The 23,251-nt window shown below is 35.6% G+C and overlaps 1 protein-coding gene across 2 annotated transcripts in view; it reads right to left on the bottom strand.

Moving 5' to 3' along the window:
* The window catches only part of NBAS (NBAS subunit of NRZ tethering complex), a 160,150-nt gene that overhangs the window by 66,178 nt on the left and 70,721 nt on the right, over positions 1-23,251 (bottom strand). For both annotated transcript variants that reach the window (XM_042823108.1, XM_042823195.1), the window contains exons 39-42: positions 21,206-21,282; positions 20,569-20,706; positions 5,768-5,997; positions 1,470-1,580 (exon numbers count right to left, since the gene is read on the bottom strand). In XM_042823108.1, coding sequence (XP_042679042.1) covers positions 1,470-1,580; positions 5,768-5,997; positions 20,569-20,706; positions 21,206-21,282 — 556 coding nt within the window. The remainder of the gene's footprint in view (positions 1-1,469; positions 1,581-5,767; positions 5,998-20,568; positions 20,707-21,205; positions 21,283-23,251) is intronic.

Below are 23,251 nucleotides of genomic sequence, written 5' to 3'. Positions count from 1 at the left end.
CTTTGTACTTCAGTGATTTCAGAATTCCATGAATACTAACAGACAGAACAAAAAGTGTCGGAAAACTGGTGAAAACACCTTTGGTACTTTAGTCCCAGTTAAATCAGCTGATTCTTTCACATTCACTCCAATGTTGCCAAATTTACACCCCAATGCTCCATTTAGTTTAAAATACTAAATCATGAAGCAGAATCAAATTCTGACAACACAACTTCTGTTTTCTAGAGGAAGCAAAGAAAATCCCACAATGGTATTTCAACTTCTCACAGCTTGTACCAAAATCTATCAGGCTTTATTTTTTGTTGGCTTTTTTGTTTTTGTTTTTATATTCTATAAAACATTCTAATGCCTTTTAATTAATAGTTAATGCTGAGATTGAAATAATACTGCAAGCTAGTGCTACTGTCAAGTTAAAAATCTGAAACCAACTAATTTCATTATGTCTGTCAGAACAACAGATAACAGCTGCTATATTGCACAGGGGGCTCTACCTCACTGTCATCCAAATGCACTATTTCAGCAAGTAACTTGGTCGTTCACTGAACAGGTTTATTTCTCTTTGAATATGCTAAAGAACTTGTATGATTGACAAGATACCAAAGTCTGAAAAGGAAAAAAAAAAAAAAAAAGACATGAACTAAATGTAGAATGAAAGAGAAGCATCTCACTGATATCAATGCCAGGCATGGCTGGCTGCAGCCTTGTAGTCTAGAAAAATGGCCAAGAAAATGTAGAAAATTATTTCTATTAAAAAGAAGGGGGAAAAGAGGAACTCGGATAGATGAAGAACATGACTGAGAAGCCAAAATTTATTTTGATTGTGATTATTTAGGAGAGTTCAACAAATACAGAAGGAGCTTATAGTTATGAGGGAGATCAATTTTTGTATGGTCTGATAGTGATAGGACAAGGGGATATGGCTTTAAACTAAAAGGAGAGATTTAGACTAGATGTTAGAAGGGAATGTTTCTCTCAGAGTGGTGAGGCACTAGAACAGGATGCCTGGAGAAGCTGTGGACATCTCAATACTGGAGACTTTCAAGGCAAGGCAAGCCTGATCTAGCAAGCTGGCAACTCTCTCCACAGCAGGGGGATTGGAATAGATTATATTTAAGGTCCCTTCCAACCCAAGCCCAATCAATTCTGTGATTTTGTAAAAGGAATGTTCTGAGGCATGATGTTTTAAAGAATCATTTTCCGAGGAACTGTAAAAACATAAAATACTTTGCTATTACAGACTTGATTCTTAAAAGAACAATAAAATGCTCAAGGTCTCATTTATAACACGTTTTTATGGCAGATTACAAAAGCATCATATGGAAAAGCCAAACAGAAATCCATAACGTGTCACAATGCAAGAAAAATGAAAACAAACCTATGTTTGCCCCCCAAATACTGCCATTTTCTCAGGTTAGGACATACTTCCGTGTAACAGGCTTCTATGTGAATATGCAGGGAAGAAAACTTACCCACTGTCGGTGAATAAAAACTCCAGATGTATCATATAAACTTCCCAAAGTGGAACACTGTATCGCTGAGCCAAAGAAACAGCAATCTTGTACACATTTTCTTCAAGCGTTCTTATAGAAAAAAGATGTAAAATAGAACAAGGGAAAGTTACACTAAGCTCCTAGAGACATGACAATAAATCATTATCTACATTACAGGAGTAACGATTTTTGTTAACCTTTTTTCTCAAAAACCAGTAAGTTAGTTCTAATCATAGCTAAATAACATTACCCAAAGCATGCTTTCTTGCATTTATTTTATATGTTGCTCTATTTGGGGAAAAATTAAAATACATCAGAGACAGAAGTGTTTTGAAGGCAAGCACTGCTCCATACACACCTTGGTTCTCAGTGGCAGTTGGGTTTCTGCTTAACCTTTTTGCTGTAGCAAAAAGAATTCAGTTTTGCTTTCATTTTGATTACAAAATAAAAAGTGAACAAATGTATTCTATGGTCTAGTATTAAATGGGGAAGTTGGTGGCCCTGCATGTGGCAGGAGGGTTGGAGATTCACGATCCTTGAGGTCCCTTCCATCCCTGGCCATTCTGTGATTCTATATCACAGCTCTTACTTGATTTAGTCGCAACACATTAAGTGTTTTAGCACAACTGGTATGCAGGTATGTACAAGTTCACAACCAGAAGCATTTCTAGTATTTGCAGACTTGAAGTGTGAAGGTGTCCAGTTACACTCTAAGTGTCCTAAAAACACCAACAATAGTTTTTGATTTTGACTGCACTTTCCTTTAATAGAACAATCTCTTAACAGATGAAAGCCTGAAGTTAACTTCATATGAATTTTTACTAGTCCACTGAAGCTATTATCATTCAAATAAATATACATGGTTCTTGATCTTATGTTGGTACAGAAACAAAACAAAGCAATTATGGCAAATGCTATTTTTTTCAACTACAATTCCAAGAAAAGCAATGCTTACACTTATATGACAGATCTATTATTTAATTATGAACACTGCTGCCCATGTCATTTTAGATTCTTGTTTAAGAAACCATGGAGGACGAAAGGAGGAAAAAAAACATCAATCTAATACAAAATATAATGGCAACTGTCAGTAAACTATTCTGCAAATTGATATTAGCACCACTTTTCTGCAGATTCACGTTAAAAAAAAATTTACTCCATAAACTTGAGTGGCTTTTACACCTACATAGATTCATTAAATCCTATGAGGGACCAATTCTTGACACATTTTCTGTACCATCACTGCAGACCATTTATAGCAACAAAAGGAAAGCAAGAGAAAAAAAATTATACCTCATGTCCATCCTGTTTTTGTTTCATCATTGAGAAATGCAGATCTATAGCATAATTTGAACTACGCTAAACAAGGCATGATCTTCTCTGCACCCTTAATGATCTAACAACACATTCATACATCTTAGTTCTGATTTTTACACGCTTAATTTAAGGTAGCATTACATTCTATAGTGACAATTGCTGCAAATACTGCTGAATAGGAAGAAAAATGCCAGGAATTAATACAATGCCAAAGATAAAACAAAAAACAACCAACCAACCACAACAACAACCACAAAAAAAAAGAGAAACAAATTAAACAATACCCTTCACACATCATGACAATTCTTGGAAAATATCAGGCAGGTTAGTTACACTAAATAAAGGATAAGGAAAAAAAACATCAAAAGGAAAAAAATGTGTTTAATATAAATATTTACTGAAATACCTCAACTACAGCAAAAGAAAACTCAAAACAACTCTCCTGTCTCTTCTGCTCTTACAGCAACGACACATTCTCTCTGATTTTCAACCACAGTTGAGCTTCATTCCCAGCACTAAATGCCGACCACTGCAAGCTTGAAACTTGCCAGAGAAATTCCCACTGAAGAGTACTGTTATGATTTACTTTCTCACACAATTCTGCACCAGGAGTGGTGCAAAAACAGAAAGGAGAAGCTGTTATGGATGATTCTTAGCTGTTCTCTCTGTGTGACAGCAATGCACAGCACACACAAAGCATCTGAAAATAAGCCTGTGCGTTACTACTCAGCTGGGATTTTTTATGATCATCTTCAAGCTCCCAGAAATAGGTATTTGGAAGCTCAGAGTACTTTCCCACCACCATGCTGTTCTGTTAAATCTCTGTTGTACTATATACATGTGCATGGGTGCATGCACAACTGTTGTATGCATCAGTCAGCTACAGAAAGCATTACAACCAGTACTGAATTCAATCATAATGAAACGAGACTGACATTTCCAGTCCCCTGCCCTCAGATTTAGAAAGCAAAAACAACATTATCATCTAAACTGGAGAAGTGAAATGAAGATTTAAGCCAAGAGCCTTTATTTTCATCTCATATTTGAAGCGGAAAAATAAAATGGAAGGTTACTGCTATTTAAGTTCTGCAGCAGCAAAGCATGAGGGAGAAAAAGCTATGTTTAGACTGGTAACAGAGAAGTACATCAAAACTATACGCAATGGTTCAAAAACTAATGTTATTGTTAAAAGCTGTAGCAGACTGTAAGAGGACAGGACCTTCTGGTTCAGTCTTCTGGAATGGGACCTGTTTTGTACTCACCAAAATCATTCAGAGAATTGGCCAAGAATAAGGCCAATGAAAATGGATGGAAATTCTGATCATGTCATAAGTACACAAGCTGCCTAGTCCAGGACACTCAAGCATTAAAATCAACTTCTGATTAAAGCATTTAAGCAGAAGTAGAAGCAGTGATGGATTGGGAAAAAAAATAATAATAAAAATCCACAATGAAAAAGCTGGGCCTCAAGTGAAAAATAATTTAGAAAGGTCATACATCGTGGTTGGCCTAAAACTACTGAGGACTTCAAGTTATTACTCCAGAATTTCCATTCAGTCTTGCTCTAGTTTCTCTTATTCTTCCTCTAATATATTCTCGCTATATTCTGCTCCTCTCCCTCCTCCCCCCCCAACTGTAAACTGGTTAAAAACTAATCTTGATTAAGTCCGTGAGGCACCTAGATCTTTAAATGCTTAATAAATAATGTGTAAGATGTTCTAATGAGAATATGTCAAATCATGGAAGATAATACTGAAGTAATATTAAACACTTAAGATAATATTTAAGTAGTTTTAACAAACAAATTGTTTGTTCTAGTGTAAACCTTTTTTGTAAATAAGGTATCATTTCTTCCAGGTGTTGTTTCTGCAAACAGCATTTCATAAAAGATTCAAAACATGAGCCACTTAATGATAATTCAAAAAATAAGCAAGAAAAAAAATGCTTTATTAAATTTGCACAATGTTTTCATCTCAAACTGCAGATTAGGAGTCAACAGAGAAGATTAAAGCAAGCAAGCTGCAAGTTGAAAAAGTAATTAATTATATCTTTGCAACTGCCTAATGAAGTACCACTCAACTACATGCTACAAAGTCTCATTTTTACTAACCCTATGCCACTCCAGCAGCCATTCAACTGAAATTGCCTTCAAAACATACAGATTTCAATAAATTCAGTGATTGACAACCCTCCCACAGCAGGGTGGTTGGAACTAAATGATCTTTAGGGTCCCTTCCATCCCAAGCTATTCTATGTTTCTATGAAAGTTATAACACTCACAGCTTGAAGAAGTTGCATGCAGAGGATAATAGAAGGCATTTCTAAAACAAAGAGAAATTACTATTCTACAGCTTTATTTTTTTTTTCCAATTATGGATAACAAAGATGAGACAAAAGCATTCTAGAAAGTCAGAAAAACATGAACAGGGAAAGTTTCAGTAATCCCAAATGAATATGAAAACTACCAAATTGGTAAAAATATGATAAATTTTATTTATAATGTTAAATGAATTTAATTAATTACAACTTAAACTCAATAAGAAGCTGAAGTTTGGAGGTTTTCTAATTTCTTTCGCTACAGTGCATCATAAACTGAATCTTAAGCGTATCCTAATAGATTTCAAAGAAAGGTTTAGAGAAGATCAAAGGAAGAGAACAGACTTCTACTGATGTCCTGATTTCATACATCCTTGATTTTCTTTTTGTCTATTCATTGCTAAAAATGAAGTTAGAGTTCTATCATTAAAATTTACAGATCCAATTGTTTGAATTACGTTTCATTTAAGTGGAGTAGTTCTTTCAGACCCCAGTTGCAGCCATGTTACAGTGTAAACATCTAAAGGAACTGGTAACTTATCCCATCTAAAGGTCAGCATCATTTTTAATTTGCTTTCCTGCTTCGAGGTTTAAAGTAACTCAATTTGAAAACAAATAATAAAAACTTAATAGACTTTACTTACTCTGCCAATCCTAGTATTGTTTCCCTCTTGTATTGTCCATCTGCTGTAAACCTCTGCACATCTACTCCTTTGCCAAGTCCCTGCAGAATCTGGGCCTGAGTAAAATCCAGTAGTCGTTCATTGTAGTAGTGCAACTGATTTATCAAAGTTGCAATTTCTTCAGGCCAGTCTGCACAGGCATGCTGAGTAACATGCTGTGTTACCATCTTAATCAGTTCTTCTGGATCAGCCTGTGAAAATAAATGAAAACAAATCTTAAACAAACAAATAAACATCTGTACATTACTTTAAAAAAATCTATCATTTTAAATTGATTCCAATGTTCAAAATATTCTTCCATTTTTATTAAATTTCAAGAACAAAATTTCAAACGTTACGTAAGGGAGATTTACTATGAGTTCAAAAATTTCCTTTTGCAGTATCTTACACATAAACTTATCTAAATAAACTAAGACTAATAGATATGTCACTGAATTTGTTTTTTTAAAACCTTCACTTTTACTAATGTTAAGCTAGGCAACTGAGTTAGAAAACACTTCAAGAAGACAAGAAAACTTTGCAATCTCTCCATTATAAACACCATAAATAAGTTTACCCATAGTAACAGATGCGACTTCAAAAATAAAAAAGGAAACTATACTAAATAGTTTGTTTTCTTTTTCACTGATTTTCTTATCCTTTATTTTGCAGAACTGCTAAAAGGAATAAGCAACGTTTAAACTACTGAGCACCAATACTGTCAAAGAACAAGTGCTGCAGGATCTGCAAATTACAGACAAGATATATTACTTTATTTCATTTACTTTGTACATTAAAAAGTAAAAGCTTCAAGTAATTAAGTTTTGATCATCGTTAGGACTGCCTTTGTTTACAGAATAACAGACTATCACAAGTAAAACTCAGTTCTCTGCCTTAGAAATCCAAAGCCGACACAGCAAATCAGAACACGAACCAAATACAGAATACATGTTCTAAACAAAAAAGAAAAAATCACACACAGTTTCTGATTACCTCAACATCTGAGCAGTGGCTACATCTAGGCACTCTCACCTAACACAAAGCTGTGTTTAACACATCACTCAGAACCCTCAACTCGTTCTCTCTTCCACAAGGCTGCTGGCAGCTCAGCTTATCGTAGTTCATTATAAACAGAGCTGCAACACACCACTCCTGTACTCCACACACTACGGTGTCCCCAGACCTCATAATGAACCATGATGCTTCACAGCCATCAGCCACCAAGCAACACTTCAGAATGCAAACTGTAGTTGTGACATTTTCCAAAAGAAAAAAAACAAATGATTTCACTGCTGCGATCTTAAAAATTGTGAATGTACGGGACAAATACGCTCTGCATTTGTTATTATAGAATGACTCTGTTATTAAACTTATGAGCATAGGGCACACAGCAGGATGCATGAAACATTTGAACCTTGAGGCATGCCCTGAACTCGTGTGGATTCCTTGTCATTTTAAATTGACTTTATGTATATACTTTTTTCCTTTTCAAGTCTTAGCTGACAGGCTGCTCACCAAGCCATATTAAATGCTACAGGGCATCCTTTTTCTCCTCAGATGATATTTTTCTGAATCCACTAAACATTGCAAACTCATTGATTTTATAAACAACATCAATAGCTCTTTCAAGGTTGCTTAGGAGACTGGTAACAAAATAATAACCCTTCAGAAAAAAGATAGGCAAGCAGAGAAAAGCCTCTACAATACAACTATATTGGTTGGAAACCAATACACTGCTTATTATATACCCTGGTATCTAATTTTATTTGGTAAGCTACAAAATAGAGCATTGGAGATGGGCAAAATCAGAGTAATAAGAAAAATCTGTTTAATACAATTGCCCAAATCCTCTGCACAATCTGCTAAGAAAGGCAGGCATCTCTGACAACTTCTGCAGGAAAGTTTGGTTTCATTTAGCTTTGTTTCCACTCTCTCCATTACAAAAAGTAGAACCCAGTGTCAGCAGATTTCTTCCAGTGCACAACATAATGCATTATTCATGAAGAACACAAAGACAATCTTGAAAAAATATTTTCAAACAAGTACAACAGAACAATTCCTTCAAAAACTGCTTCTTAAGAAGATAATTTTTTAATTAAGCTTCATGCACTGTGAAGTTTTTTCACAGTGACACAGAATTTAACTTGAGTATTCACAACAGTAACATAAAAACTACACTAAGACAAATTCAAACAAGTTTACTTTTGGTCCACCTTCATCATACTGGCCACTCCCAGACTTTAAATTTGGAATTCCTTTTTTAAAAGCAAATTATATCACTTGACTTCCAAACATAATATTCTGACCAAGTTGCTATTCTCTCACCTGATGCCTATCACTGATGCCAAGATTCATTCTCCATTTGTTACGCTTTCCTGAAAGCATCTTTATGTATCTTCGACTTCGTCTACTTATGCTTCAAAGGGAACACCTTAAGATTATTTAATCAACTTAATTATGTTCATGCTAATACTTTCACCAAATAGTACCTACAAAGAGGTAATAAGCTTGTCAAGACTGCTTTTTTTTTTTTTTTTAATCAGTGAACTGTCTTTTCACTACTTTTCTAATCCTCTTTCAAATCATTTTAACATCAAGTTGCAACAAAAATAAAAACACTGAATCAAAGAGCACTTTTAAAAAAACAAATAACAATTCTGACTCCATATGTACTGCCTTACATATTTGTGTGCAAGGCAAAACAGTACAAAATCTAATCGCTGTTTATTTATATACATTCAAACTAAAGAAAACACAGAAGTTCTTGTTATTCTTTAACTGCAATTCTTTACTAAGCAATGCGTTGAACTCTTCACCACCAGAAATCTTTCAATCAAGAGTTGTCCCCTTCCACCCCTGACAAGACTTACAGCTCAACTCCCAGAGTACATGAAAACACCTCAAGAGAAATCTCAAAGCCTGTTACTTCACATAACCAAGATCTGCTGTGAAGTTCTCTATTGCTTTTTTTAATTCCATGAAAACTAACTTTACGCAGTTTCTTGAGACTTATTGGAGTCACACAGTTTTTTTTCCCTCTCAGATATGCCATCTTTCATACTTCTAAAATGCTTTCTTAAACAATGTTGCTTGTATGGCAATTATTAGGCATTCAACACAACCTCACAGAGAAAACAAAGAGGTAAAGTGCTCAGCAGTATCAAACTCCGTAGGAACTTGCAATGTTAAGTATTCATTCTTAAACATTCTTACATTTTCTTTAAATATATTTTTAAAGCAATGAGCATAAATACTTCTATATCCATCAGATACCTGGTTCAATTAGATATGATGCTCTTTTGGGCTTACATGCCAAGGTTTAGGTAGCAGGAGGCTGCAGTTATGGCCTCTGTGAGCACAGCCCAGCACTGCCCCATTGCAGATCAGAGCCAGCTCCAGCTGCTCCAACATGGACCAGCTCTCCTGAGAAGAGCTGAGCCGCAAGAGACGCTGCTCTGAGAGAACACGTTTAAGAAACAAAAAAAAACTGCCGTGAAACAGCAGCTGGGAGAGAGGAGCATGGAAATGAAAAGAGAAACAGCTCTACTGATACCAAGGGCAGCATGGAAGAAGGGCAGGCAGAGCACCAGGTGCAGAACAGCAGTTCCCTGCAGTCCAGCAGAGGCCACGATGGAGCAATCTGTCCTGCAGCCAATAGGCACCTGGTGAAGCAGATCTCCATGTGCAACTGTGGTGAAGCACACAGTGCTTCAGTGGCTGCGGCATGAAGGAGCCACAGCTCAAGGAGAGAACCCAGCCTATGGAGAGGAGCCTGTGGTGGTACAGGAAGGCTGGAGGAGCTGCAAACTGCTGGGACACACCAAGTATTGCCTGAAGGGTTGGCCCCATGATATGGAGTTGAGTTGGAGCAGTGCTTGGAGAGCTGCACCCTGTGGCAAGCCTATGTGGGATCAGATTGGGAAAAACAGCATCTGTGGGAAGGACCCATGTGCAGCAGGGGCAGAGACAAAGCTTTACGGACTGACTGTCCTGCATGACTTCAGGGAGGAGGTAGAAGAGAATGGGTGAGGGGAAGGCGTTTTTAGATTGCCTTTAGTTCTCACTGCTCTGGTCTGTCAGCAGTAGGCAATAAATTACAATGTTCTTCCCTCTGCCAAATATGTTTTTCTTGTTTCACTAACTGATGAGTGATCACCGTGTCCTTATCTCAAGCCCATGAGCTCACTCCATAATTTCTCCCAAGCATTCTGAGAATGTGTAAGGAAAGAACAACATGGCAGCACTTAGCTATTTACTGGTGTTAAACCTCCACAGATGTTTGTTCTAACAAATACTAATACAGAAACTTCATTATAGCTCTGCTTCCAGTATTCAAAGAAGCCTTAGAGTTTTTAAATGAAAAGGCCATAGTAACCAGCTAGTAACAGTAGCAGGCCAGAAACAAAATCAGCAAAACTGGCAAAAGCACTGTAACTGCAGTATTCATGGGGTTCGCAAATTCTCCTTACAAATTTTTAACAGGTACGTCTTAAAAAACAAACATCAAAAAATACACACACTACAGCAACTTGCATAAATGGAAACGAACTTTGACAGGCAAGACAGGTAAGAAGTCATACCTGACTTTTCTCTAATGACAACTATTAAAAAATCCTCTGCTACACTGCCCTCTGTTGACTTTCCAGATTCTCTGGATACTTGGTATTGTGTCCAGATGTTCAAGCCCCTGATTTGTCTATCAGATCTCCTCCAGTACTGCCAGATATCTGAATATAGCTCAATCAGGATAGGTATTTTATTTTATAGGTATAAATACAGAAACATACAATTTTCAGTGAAGCCCCTGACTTGAATATACTACATCCTTAACTTTTGAGGCTTTAGTAGAGTTGCCAGGTGAAATTTCCACCATGAAGGACCTACCCAGTGCGTTCTACTCATCAGCTGGACTTGTACTACAATAGGTACTGTAATGATGCAAACCTACCCAGCATAGATTTTGTTTAGGAACTAAAAATAGAAAAAAAAGGTTAAAAAAAAACCACCCATCAGTTCAGCATAGACCTATTTTAATACCAAGCTATAAGATGCAATTTACTCAGCACAGAACAGGAGAAGCCCCTGTCAATACTGTACTAGCTGTTACCAGTGAGCCTCAACTAGGCAACAGGGTGCACCTGACCAGATGTTTTAAAGCAGCATTATTTTATCACATGCTGGGAGTCACACCTGCATGCCATCGTGGTGCTGCAAAATAAGCACTGTGTTCTTCTTTAAAAAAGGATGAGATGTTTTGATCTTGTAATTTCTTCACCGTGATCCCTAAAATCTTCATCTACCCTGTGGTTTTGGTTTGGTTTTTTTTTTCGCCTTTTCTTTCCCTTTACAATACTTCATTCAGCCACACACATTAGAAAAAGAATGTGAATGTGTGGAAATTGTGGGGAAAAAATGATAATAGAAAGACAGTTTTAGCATAACTGCATCATTAGTATAATTAGATCATTATACTTAGTCTGTTTATTTTAAAAGCAGCAATCTTTCAAACTGCTTTAAAAAGAAGTATTATTCTTTTGGTTTTGTTTTTAATGTAAATGATCCTCAGATTGTAATACAGAAATGACAGGAACACTGATGAAAAAAGATGTCGAGATCACCTAGGTTAATCTGCACATAATCACCACAAATACATAACTGTCCTGGACCTTTCTGGATTAATGCAATGATCAAAAGGTAATCATCAAAAGCTGCAGCCACAGTGAGCCATGGGACTACAAAAGGAAAGACAGAATGTGTCAGTTGTGCTGAATCCTTGTAGTACTAGACTTGTTTCAAAACACTTTACAATATCTGAAGAAAAATATCATGCTACAGAGGAATACATAAGCAAAACTAGGAGATGATGTACATGAGCAAAACTAGATGATGTACATGAGCAAAACAAGAGACACCAGATGGGAAGGTGCAAAATTACTGCTATACATGAAGATGCTCTCTGACCACCACCCCACCTCTGGTTGTCGCCAATCTGCAGTTTTTCTAAGAAAACCTCATCACTGGAAAGCGCTGTCATTTTTAGGAGGAAAGGAGAATTCTCCCTAATCTTCCAAGCAATTTCCACCAATGGTTGCAGCAAGACACTGAACATGCTATAAATCTTATGCAAACAAATATAAAGGAAAAAAAAAGGATATAGTCACATCTTTTCCTAAGCTGTGAAGCTCAAGAGAAAAAAAAAAAAAAAGCGTACTGGAAAGAAATAATTTATATTTGCCTGCTTACTCAGGAAGTAAAACACATCTCTTCATAGGATGTCTTTTCATAAATTAAATCAATTTGTCCTCAATGAAGCCCGCCACCCTGTGAATCAAGAATACGTAATCTTAACTACAGTGTCATATTATTAATTTCCTAGAATCATAGAACAGCCTGGGTTGAAAGGGACCACAATGATCATCTAGTTTCAACCCTCTGCCACAGGCAGGGTCACGAACCAGCAGACCAGGCTGACCAGAGCCACATCCAGCCTGGCCTTGAATGCCTCCAGAAATAGAGCATCCACAACCTCCTTGGGCAATCTGTTCCAGTGCATCACCACCTTCTATGTAAAAAATTTCCTCCTAATACCCAAACTAAACCTCTCCTTTGTCAGTTTAAAACCATTCCCCCTTGTCCTATCACTATCCACCCTCATAAACAGCCGTTCCCCTTCCTGTTTACATGCTCCCTTCAAGTACTGGAAGGCTGCAATGAGGTCTCCCCAGAGCCTTCTCTTCTCCAAGCTAGACAAGCCCAGTTCCCTCAACTTTTCTTTTAATTTGGGGTGGCCTGTTTTTCAGATCATAGCTGAATATTTGAATACCTTTTATAACCCACAAGATGTGTGAGAATAAAGTTGTACAAATTAAATAAAATGAAATAGACAAGAGCAATTAATCCTCAAGTTGTCAAAGATACAAGTAAGTCTATGTATAAATGTAGACAATATTAAAACAAGGGTTACAGTCTTAAATGATCCATCAAACAGTTTTGTAATGTACTCTAACATCTCAGTTATATTTAAGTATACTGATTTTGAAACCTGTTAACCTTAAATTTCATGCAAACATGGTTTGTCACGTTATGAATAGAAATAAAATCTAGAAAACTGCATCTGGAAAACCGCTGTTTTTAAAACTAGACTCTAAAAAAGAAGCTATTTGCTTGTTTTGCTTTTGCTGGTTTACATAAATAGAAGGAATGTTTTGTGTTTTCATTAAGCAATGCTGAACTGTCAGGCTTGAAAACTAAAACACTTGAAACAGAGAGGCAGGCAGCATGCTCTGTTGCTGCTTCGTCATACTATGTAGGGAAACTATCTGGATCTTACAATAACTAAAGGTTCTCCAAGAAGCTGGTATGAGCAAAGATGTGAGGGAAGCGGAACCCCAAGAAACTCTTCTGCAAGGAACTCCCTGAGAAGAGATTCAACAGAAAGAATGAAGTTATTACCTTTAAATTATGAAAAATATGTTGCTAGCACATAATCTGCAGTTTTTATTTCTTTTTTTAGAAGCTACACTGAAAATGGTATTATAGTTAGAATAAGCAGTACACAAAACCCATTAAAAGAAACAACATTCTCCAAGTTATTTCTAACTCTATCTTCAAAGGTAGCACAACCACAGGTTAGAATTATAAGGGAAAAACAACAGAAAGAAAATGCAGTTACAAACTTTATTTCATGTATACACTCTCTCAAAGGTCAAAACAGCTATATATGTCAAAGAGAACTCAGACAACCAAGATAACTGCAGAACTGGTAGACAATATAATATAAATACCTCCACATCACTGTAATTACTGCCTTCAATTTCCACTAAATGCACTTTATGATAATATCCTAGCAGATGAAATGAGACTACAGAAGTATCACAAGATCTTATAAGAGCCAGCAGCAGGCAAAGCAATGACAACAGATTAGTTTTCAAGTTCAAACAATCCCTAAGTTAAATCAACAGTTTCTTATACAAAAGCTAGTACAGCTGCAGATGGAAGAAAAAAAAAAAATAGAATCAAGAGGCTGTGGTTGGTAATAAAATATAAAAATAATGTTTAAAGTTGTCAAGGCAGTTGCCTCCACAGTTATGTTAAATCACTTGTGTCTGAGGAGTTGAACAAATTGCTCTAGTGCTGTTTTAAGTGCATTTTTTGCTTTGTTTTCAATCAGCTCTTCCAGCAAGAGAGAGGAATAATCTGTCCCAAGAGAAAATGTTTTGATAGTTTCTTTTCTCTCATATTCTCTTGCAAACTCTCTCTTATTGGGTAGGATATTGACAAGTCAGACTCAAGTAAAAAAATCTCATCTTGTCATTTCATCTGAACACTGCTCTAGTGGAACTAACACATGATAAATGCAAGGTGAAAATGTCAAATGATAGAACATCTATAAAAATGGAAAATTACTATATAGTTTTGAGTGAAGTGCATACTAAATTCACATTGCATAATCAATTTCCCATTTGCAGGCAGCATTATTCTCACTAAATAACATCTCAATTTTGTCAATTATTCCAATCTTTTGTCCATCTCCCTTTTCTCTAAAAGAAAAAAAAAAAAAATCACTGTGTTTAGTTTCAGAATAAAATACATTATGGATGTTCTTTTTGAACATGCCTTAACTCTTATTGTATATGGCAGCAACTTTAGCAATATACAGACCATGGGATAACAATACATTTTTAGGGTAAAACTTGAGTACAACATGATACTGTTTTATTTTCTTACATACAGCACAGTATTCTTTTAATTTGTAGTTTCTTGATTGTGTACATGCAAATATTTCCACTTACTAATTTAAAGCTTGAAAAATACATATTGCATGAGCTACATGGCAGAGCAAAGCACTCATTTTTCCACAATTAACTTCTCAGCAACCATCTTCTTTTACTGTGGTTATTTTCCTGTAATGCTTCTTAGGCTAAAGATATCCCAGCCAAACCAACATTTATCCTCAACGCTGAAGGACGATGAAACAAAAAAAACAGAGACAGAAAAGCTAATTTCTTACTCAAGAATTCAAGTCTGTTTGTAACTCCAATAAAGTTACTTACAGAGATAACACCTATGAATACAATTTTGCTTAATTATTTTGTGTTCTAAAACAAAAAATCATAGAAAATTTCAATCAGGCTGCTTGCAAAAATTAAAATTGTTCACAGCTTTACATTAACTTGCAAATAATGAAGTACTATCATATCTGAAGTAGAAAATGCTGAATCCTTTAGTTCACTCAAACACCTTTTTAGCTGTGTTCAAATGTTTTGTCATTCTGAAGAGACTCTTTAAAAATCAAATACATTTTGAAAAAGCTGTTTTTAAAGCAAACTGGAAAAACTATACCATCACCTGAAGAAGAAAGTAATATAGAATGTAAAGCCAACCAACTATTCAAAGACTTCCTCAAAATGCTATTGGTCACTTTTATACTCTTTCCCAGAAGAGAAACAAAATCATTTGCAAGAAACAAAACAGCAGTTAACCCAACTAACTTTTCTGCGTGAAAATCCATACATAAGTCTCCAGAGGAACACAGGCAAGTTGGACCTCAAACATCTGCCAAAATGCAAGGTTTGAAGATCATCTTTTCTAACAGAGTTTTTCTCGTGCCAGCTATTTAGAAATACATTTTCTCTTCTTTCAGAAGCAGGATTTAGGCTCACAGCCTGTATAACTCTCACAAAATAAAAATAATGCAATACTCTCTTATTAAGTGCAATTCATCCTGATGAAATAAGACCAGGGGAAAAAAGCTATTATTAAAACTAATTTTTGAGGGGCCTACATATTATTTGTTCCTATCTAAGCATGATGATTCTTTGTAGTGTTGTGAGTTTAGATAAAGAAATATGAGGCCATACAAAACAAGGGCTTCTCTATAACAGACGTGTCAATCAAATGCATGTAACTGTCACACTCTGAAGTGTCACTAACTGTTGCTATGACCAGAAGATGTACAAAAGGAACTGCTAGTTCAGGAGAACTTAAGTTTTAAGCCTTAGAGTTAAGTTTTAAGCCACAGAGTTCAGTGAACTGTGAGATTATTTTTTTTCACTTTTTATTTTTTAAACATATTCTTGTTAATATATCAGTAAGCAAACTAACAAAGCGCAACAGAACAAGGAGGAAACAAAAAGGGCTAAGAAAAGAAACTGAAACTATCTTAATATTGGCTAAGCTGATAGCAACAAGTTCTAAAAAGTAGTTCAAAATCAGCTACAGAATTGGCAGGATCACTTGGTGACAAGGTGTGAAAGGGGTGCTCATAGGTAAGTCCATAGCTAAGGAAATCTATGAGCTCGGACATCACTGTGATCAGATGGCAAGCACCCTTGAGTTCTTGAGAAACACAAACATGGAATTACATTAGCAAACAGGCTAAGGTGCATGAACACTTGTTCTGATAGCTCATTAGATCTGCTGCTCTCTCTCCACAATTTAGCCTTCTTAAACAATATTTAGTGAGTTTGAAATAAGTCTTTACTTTCAATATCCTCCACTGAGAATCCTACCAAAAAAATGTAGCATAAAAAATAAGGATGGGAGTTGTGCTTCTTTGACTTAATGTAAGTTCATCTATAATTAAAATCAATCTTATATAAATAAGTGATTGAACTATCTAGGGGTCAGGACAAGCCACAGAATGAACACCCATAAGATCAATATAAATTTCTATGTGTTCAGTTCTAAGTTCAAAGCACTCTCCCTTTGACCTTGCCTTCATTAATGCAAAAATGTGCATATGATATATATGCAAACATATTGGTTGGCATGCTACAACTTAAAAACTGCTCCACATGTCATTTCTTTTTTTCCCTATGGGAAATTATCCTATGGAAAATGACAGGAGAATAAGCCACAAGTTACATATTTGTCACAGCCACTCAGCACAGTTAAGGACTACAGATGTCACTGTACTGAGGGTAGATGAAAAGCCTAAACACAGAAATAATAGTCAGACAATGACAGGGGATAAATTAAAAATAAAAAAAAGAGGAATAGCAGAGAAATGAAATACACAAAGATTGTTATATAAACAGGAAGAAAAATAAAAAATGAAACCAAAGAAAAAACTACTTCGCAGATAGTGAATTTATGTGAGGTGAAACAGAGCTCATTCTGCCTCTTATAGAGAAATGGATAGAGGCATCCTTAACCGGCAAGCAACAGAAAAGAGAAGCAGGTGAAGCATATGGAGCACAAATTCATTTTATAATTACACTTTTTCACATAGAAATTAAAAAAAAAAAAAATAATAATAATAAAAAGAAATCAGTTAAGTCAGACTACTTCACACTGTGGAACAGAAATCTCAGTTTCTTCACCAACTATGATATACCTCATAAGAGTCACTAAAAAGAATCACTGAAGTTACTGTTTTGACATATTTCTAGTTGCAATGAACAACAACAACAAAAAAGAAAACCAACACACCACAAGAATGAAAGTAACAGGTTAAGGAATAAAATAAATATTTAAGGATTTTCTGCCACGCTCATTTTTCCCCATCTTCTATTAATTGCACAATTCTCCTTCCTCTCTGAGATTTAGCAGTACTTATCAGAACTGTTGCATGATGCTCCAAGAAAAAACCTAGCCTCACACCTAAATTAGTTAAATACTCTTCTCCCAAACCACTGAAACAGTTCAGTATTAAATTATTATCATGGAGACAAGAACATAATAAATCGGTTAACCTTAATTACATCTTTTCACCCATTTTTAGAGAAAACAGATCTCCATACACGTGTATTCCGGTCACTTATCATCAGGAAAGAACAAATGAGGAGATAAACTGTTAACAGAAATTAAATTATCCAGTGAATCTCATTCTCAGCTCTACAACTTTTCATCACATGCAGTGTATGACATCATGAGGTTACAGACACAGTGGGACAGCTCAGATGATTGGAGTGTTATAATGGACGGAAAGAGCATCTTCACAAAAAGCAGAGAGTAAAGCTATATTTGATAAAGCTGCTTAAATTCAGCCTTCCTGTAGAAAGATTGATAGGGAAAAATGTGGGTCATGATTAGAGGAAATCTAGAAAAAGAAAGAAACATTACAGTAAGAAAAAGAAAGAAACACTGTAGTAGATTAAGTGCTACAGACCACTTGAAAGAGGAAAGGATTAGCAAAATCCTTCAGAGAACTGTAAAATCAAGAATCTTGGTTCCTACATAAAACTCTCCCTAAAATCTGCTGGACAGGCAACAAGGCAGAATAAAGCAATTCTGATTGCTGAAGTGCCAGGTACAGATGAAGAAAAACCACTGCAGAATGTGATATTAAACATCAGACCTTGATGCTGGGACCAAAACACAGAAATTTCAAAGGAATAAAGGAAGGCTAACAGGATAAAGATAAAGATGCTGGCCTCTAAGACATTAGACATTGCCTTTAAAGGTAGCCTTCCTCCCATACAATCCTACCTGTCAGCTTTCTAAAATCACTGTAGAGAGGAAGGTGAGCTGGATCATCTTAAAATTACAGAATAATTCACAGACAACTCTCAAAATGCACATACAGAAAGCAGCAGCAGAAGCAGCCTTACTGAGACATAGTGACTTGTTACTAACTACTAACTAAGCTCAAAACAGAAAGGGTTACAAAAAAGGAAGGGAAGGATGAATATTACAGAAATGTAATTTTGAAAGGATAGAAGAACATAGAAACATTGCCTAGAGACAAAGGATTGGAATTAGAAAGTTAGCTCAAGTCAGAATTCTGAATGGATACCAGGAATAATAAGTAGGGTTTCTATAGTTACAGCAGCAGCAAAATGAACACTGGAAATTTTGGGTCCACTCTTCACAGTATTTTGCCTTTATTTTCAGTGTCAAAGTATCCCAGATTCCTGGACCTAGAAGCCAAGCTGGGGAGAGAAAGGCATTATTCACTGTAGAAAAGACTTAAGGACTGCTTAATTAAGCTGGATATAATCAGCTTAGATGTCAAAACAAAATGCATCCAAAGGTTCCTAAGGAGCTAGCCAGCATCACTACCAGGGTTTTCACTGCCATATCTGAAAGAGATGGGATAAAGAGAGGAGGCCTTGAGGCTATGTAAGAACTGTTCAGCAACAGTTAGAACACTGCTGTGTTATCAACACATTTAGCCACAAATGCAAAGCGCTGCAACAGGAAGAAGGGCTGTGATGAAGAAAATCAACTCCATTCCAGGCAGACCCAGAACATACTTAGACCACATTTAAAATAATTACATATATATATAAAATTTAGCTCCTAAAAGGGTAATGAGAATCACCTCACATCAATGTTTTCCATGCCTATTCTACTACTATTGAATTATTTTTCTCATTTCTTCCATCTGGCATAATTCTTGCAGATCTTTACCCATGGTTCTATTAAGTTGTAGAACTCCATTAGTGTCTCCCTCACAGTAAGAAGCTAATACAGCTCAAATGCCATAAACTATGTTTACATTATAATAACAACTTGAAAATCAAGTCATCTTGGGTACAAAAATAGAGAGATGCTTTACTCTTTGTTTCTCCTTATTACAAAGAAATAACATCATCAAAATATACATTCTCCACTTGATTTTCTTCTACATATCAATAGTATAAAGAAGATAATGAGAACTCCTGGAAACCAGTGATTCTGTTCTGATGTGCAGATTTTAACAGTATTTCAGGTCACAGTAAAAAGTTAAGCCTGGATCCAACAGAACTACTGATTCATAAGAATCATAGAAGATCATCAACTACAACCATCCACCTACCACCAGCATTTCCCAGTATACCATATCTCTTAGTACAATATTTAAATGTTTCTTGAGTACCTCCAGGGATGGAGATTCCACCATCTCCCTAGGCAGCCCATTCCAGTGCCTCACCACTCTTTTGGAGAAGAAACTTTTTTTTTTTTTAACACCCAACACGAACCTGCCCTGGAACAACTTGAGCCCATTCCCTCTAGTCCTACGGATTCCTTCAAAACATGTTTCTTAACTAACTAGAAAGTCCTAAAAATAATGGAAGAGGAACTCTCCCTACCACCACCATCCCATTATTCTTGGAATAAAACAATTTTCATTCTGAGAAATTTTTGCCACTGTGCCAGAGGTACCCCCATGTACTATTTTGAAAGATTTGTATAATGTTTCTTTAAAACAAATACAGGAAGCAAAGAGTTCTCCATCTTTCTACACAGTTTCTTAAAGATTCAGCTAGAATTGTTGGACAAGATATTAGTTTCAATGGACTACAGGAATATCTCCTGTTGTGATTTAAAACCTGACTTTTGCATCAACTGTAATTCCTACTAAGAAACCTGAGTCTGACAAACTTTTGTATATCATCTTTCATATTTAGTTTGTTTGTTGCACAGCTCCTTTAATAAAAGGCAATGAATTACAAACAGAGCCATGCTGCTTCAAAACCAACAAGGAAATTAACAACTTTATCAATAAATGAGGATGAATTCTCAGGACACCATCTGTGAATTAAAATATAGAACAACATATGTCAAGAAAGGCCATGGAAATTTTTTGGACAGTGTTGTTCTCGCTTAAGTAGGCACCTTACTCATCCTAGGAAGTGAAACTGTGATTCAGAACAGATAATATACTCTTCCAGAATTTTTTTTGAGTACTTGTCTGTTCACAGTACTGTGGAAGAAACATTATGCATAACTTACCAAGCTGCTCACAGTGCAAGTTAGATCATTTCCTTAACAGGCTTAACTCACGTAACCAATTATTTAAATAACTTTAATGCTGCACAGAAATGAATATGGTTTTAAAAAGAAAAAATACTAACCCTGTAGAGAGGGTGGCACTTGTCCTTGAAGCATGGTGCCAAACGAGCATAGATCTGCAGGCTATAGTAATAACTTGCCAGCTGGAGGGATAATGCAGAATGCAATTGCTTTTCAAAGCATTTGTTGGCATCCACCACCTAGGAGAAAGAAAGCATTAATTTAAATGAAAGAATTAGCAAGTGTACAATGTTAAGTGCACAAACTTTCTAAAAGCTCCTTGCTGTGATTTAGAAATAACTCTGACTATGTTTTTCTGGCACAGAAATAAATCAACAGCTTTCCCATGCTGCACAAAGATAATTCTATACTAATATGTTTTTCTCTCCTTGCACAAACACCTAACCAAATTTCCAAATGATGGCTTTGCTTATCCTATACCATAAAATTTATTACTATATTTCTTAGTTACACTGCAACTGTCAATCAGTGGCCTGTCGACAAAAATGTCACTTCATCAGTGCCATCTTTGTAACCTAGTCCAATAGCATTTGTGCATGCAGAATTACCTTTAAATGCACCTGTCCAAAACATTTATTTTTTTATTTGAATTCCAAGAAAACTCTAAGGAAATTACATTTTCTTACGCAATTCTGAAGTCCTTTGAAAAACATATGTATAAAATCAGTACCAACATACCTGCGGCAGTGCAAGCAGATAGGCAAGAGCCAGGGCCATATCATTTGGTAAAGCGTCACTTGCCAGTTGTAACAGAACTGCAGTATATATGGAAGGAAAATAATGCTTGGATTAGTGACCCATCCAGCCTTGACAGTTAGCAGATAAAATGTTTTTCGCTTACCTTTATTTTATTAGACGCTAGCTTGAAGAACTTAATACATACTTAATTAAACACTAATCAGAAACAGAGAATATGTAATTAAACTGCAACACAGCTTTACCTTGATTTCCCAACAAAGTGTTCCATGCATTAACCAAACAAGAATGAGACAGCGCGGTAACAGATGTTAAACAAAGCCACTGAAAGATCATCAGTACTTATATTTACTAAAAGTAAATGTTTCTTGTAAAGTCAAGGCACTAACACCATGTTCCAAATGTTACAAGATACCAACTAGAGGAATTGCACAAAATGTTTTCTTTTCAAGCATGAGCTCAAATTCACTTACAACTGAATACAAGATGACATATCAAAAACTTTTAACTTAAAATAAAAAATTAAGAGCAACAAATGGCATAATTTTTTAAATAAGAAACACTAAAACAAAAAGAACATGCGAGGAAATTCCCCAAAACATTATTGTGAGAAACAAGTTTATTTGAATTAAACACATTGTAAAGAACTGCAAAAAAAAATCACTTAACTATATCATAGACAACTATACCTAAAATGCATTTTCCAACTAAGAAGTTATAAGCTACAGTTACATATAAGCTTTGGACAATTGTGTAATTAGAAAGGCATCACTGACTACAATTAGGTCTGTTACTAAGCAGCATACAGATAACTAAAAGAGAAGTTTCCTTAATTAAATACTAGTGTTCATTTTTAACAAATTCTAAAGCTAAACTTAGAAGGTAGATAAGAAAATGAAATTACTAAGAAAACTGGAAATATAGGAAAATTAAGATTTTAAGTAGACACCATAATTCTTACAACTGCTTTTCCTTTGTTTTTCTGCCATTAGGAAAACAGCAAAAACAAAATAAACCAGAAACTCCTACATCTAAAGAAAATTTAGAGTACAGAAAACAGATTAGCTAGTCTTCTTCCAGCATATTTACATTTCAATACAAGGAAAAGGAGAGAAGGGGGAAAAAAATTCTTAACACACACACACACACACACACACACTTCACAGAACCTCTCACATGCACACGAAACCCACTGAACAATAACCTCCTAGGCTGCTGCCACATATTTGAAACAGAAGTTGAAGCACAAAGACGTAGTAGAAATGAATACAAATAATATTTTTCCTAATTGCAATGATTCTGATCATAAAAGACATACTTCAAATAAAACTGACAAGAAGTTATCTGCTTTCCCCACATTATAAATCCCCAGCTTCCTTTTTGTTTAAAAATAGAAACCATTACATTTTCCTTTTCGCAAAAAAAGGGAACAAAGGTGGCACAGATACAGAGAAAATGCCTATGATTTGATGATTAATAACAGGCTTGCTCCTTTATGCATTATTTTCTTTTGTACCAAAGTGAAGCATCACTGTGGTTGCTACAGAAGATTCAACAGTTGCAAAATAATGATGTTGATGAAGTTAATACTCCCTACTCCCAAAACTGCACATAAGCGATTAATTCCAGAAGGAAGTTCAAAAATCTAAAGAAGCTCAGATCAGAAACTGCTAAAGGAATCATAAGCATACTAGGGGAAAAAAAAAAGCTTTTTTTTTTTTTTTCCTCCAGTCAGCAAAATCTCTCTTTGCTTATTTTAAGAAAGTCTCAAGTATCTGTATTCTATATGTATTGTGAAAACTACTCTTAAAGCTTGCTGGCAAGAAGCGCTTTTACTTTGCGCACACAGTTCCCTCCAAAAGAATTCTCTATTCCAACGAATACGAACGTTTGAATGATCAACTATAATTTTCTGATTATCACTAACTTGCCATTAGGCTGAAGATTTACGTACTGGCCCCCCCAGCCAGATATAACAAGCAAATTTCTATGTGACAGGTATTCACAGAGGCTGTCTGGATGGTAACA

This window comes from Centrocercus urophasianus, unplaced genomic scaffold (assembly GCF_019232065.1).
Source record: "Centrocercus urophasianus isolate 14NV4802_14NV808 unplaced genomic scaffold, USGS_Curo_1.0 seq_10, whole genome shotgun sequence".
In the NCBI taxonomy this organism is placed as follows: domain Eukaryota; kingdom Metazoa; phylum Chordata; class Aves; order Galliformes; family Phasianidae; genus Centrocercus; species Centrocercus urophasianus.
Note: the sequence above shows the minus strand (reverse complement) of the source record. Positions and strands in the feature narration are given on the sequence as shown.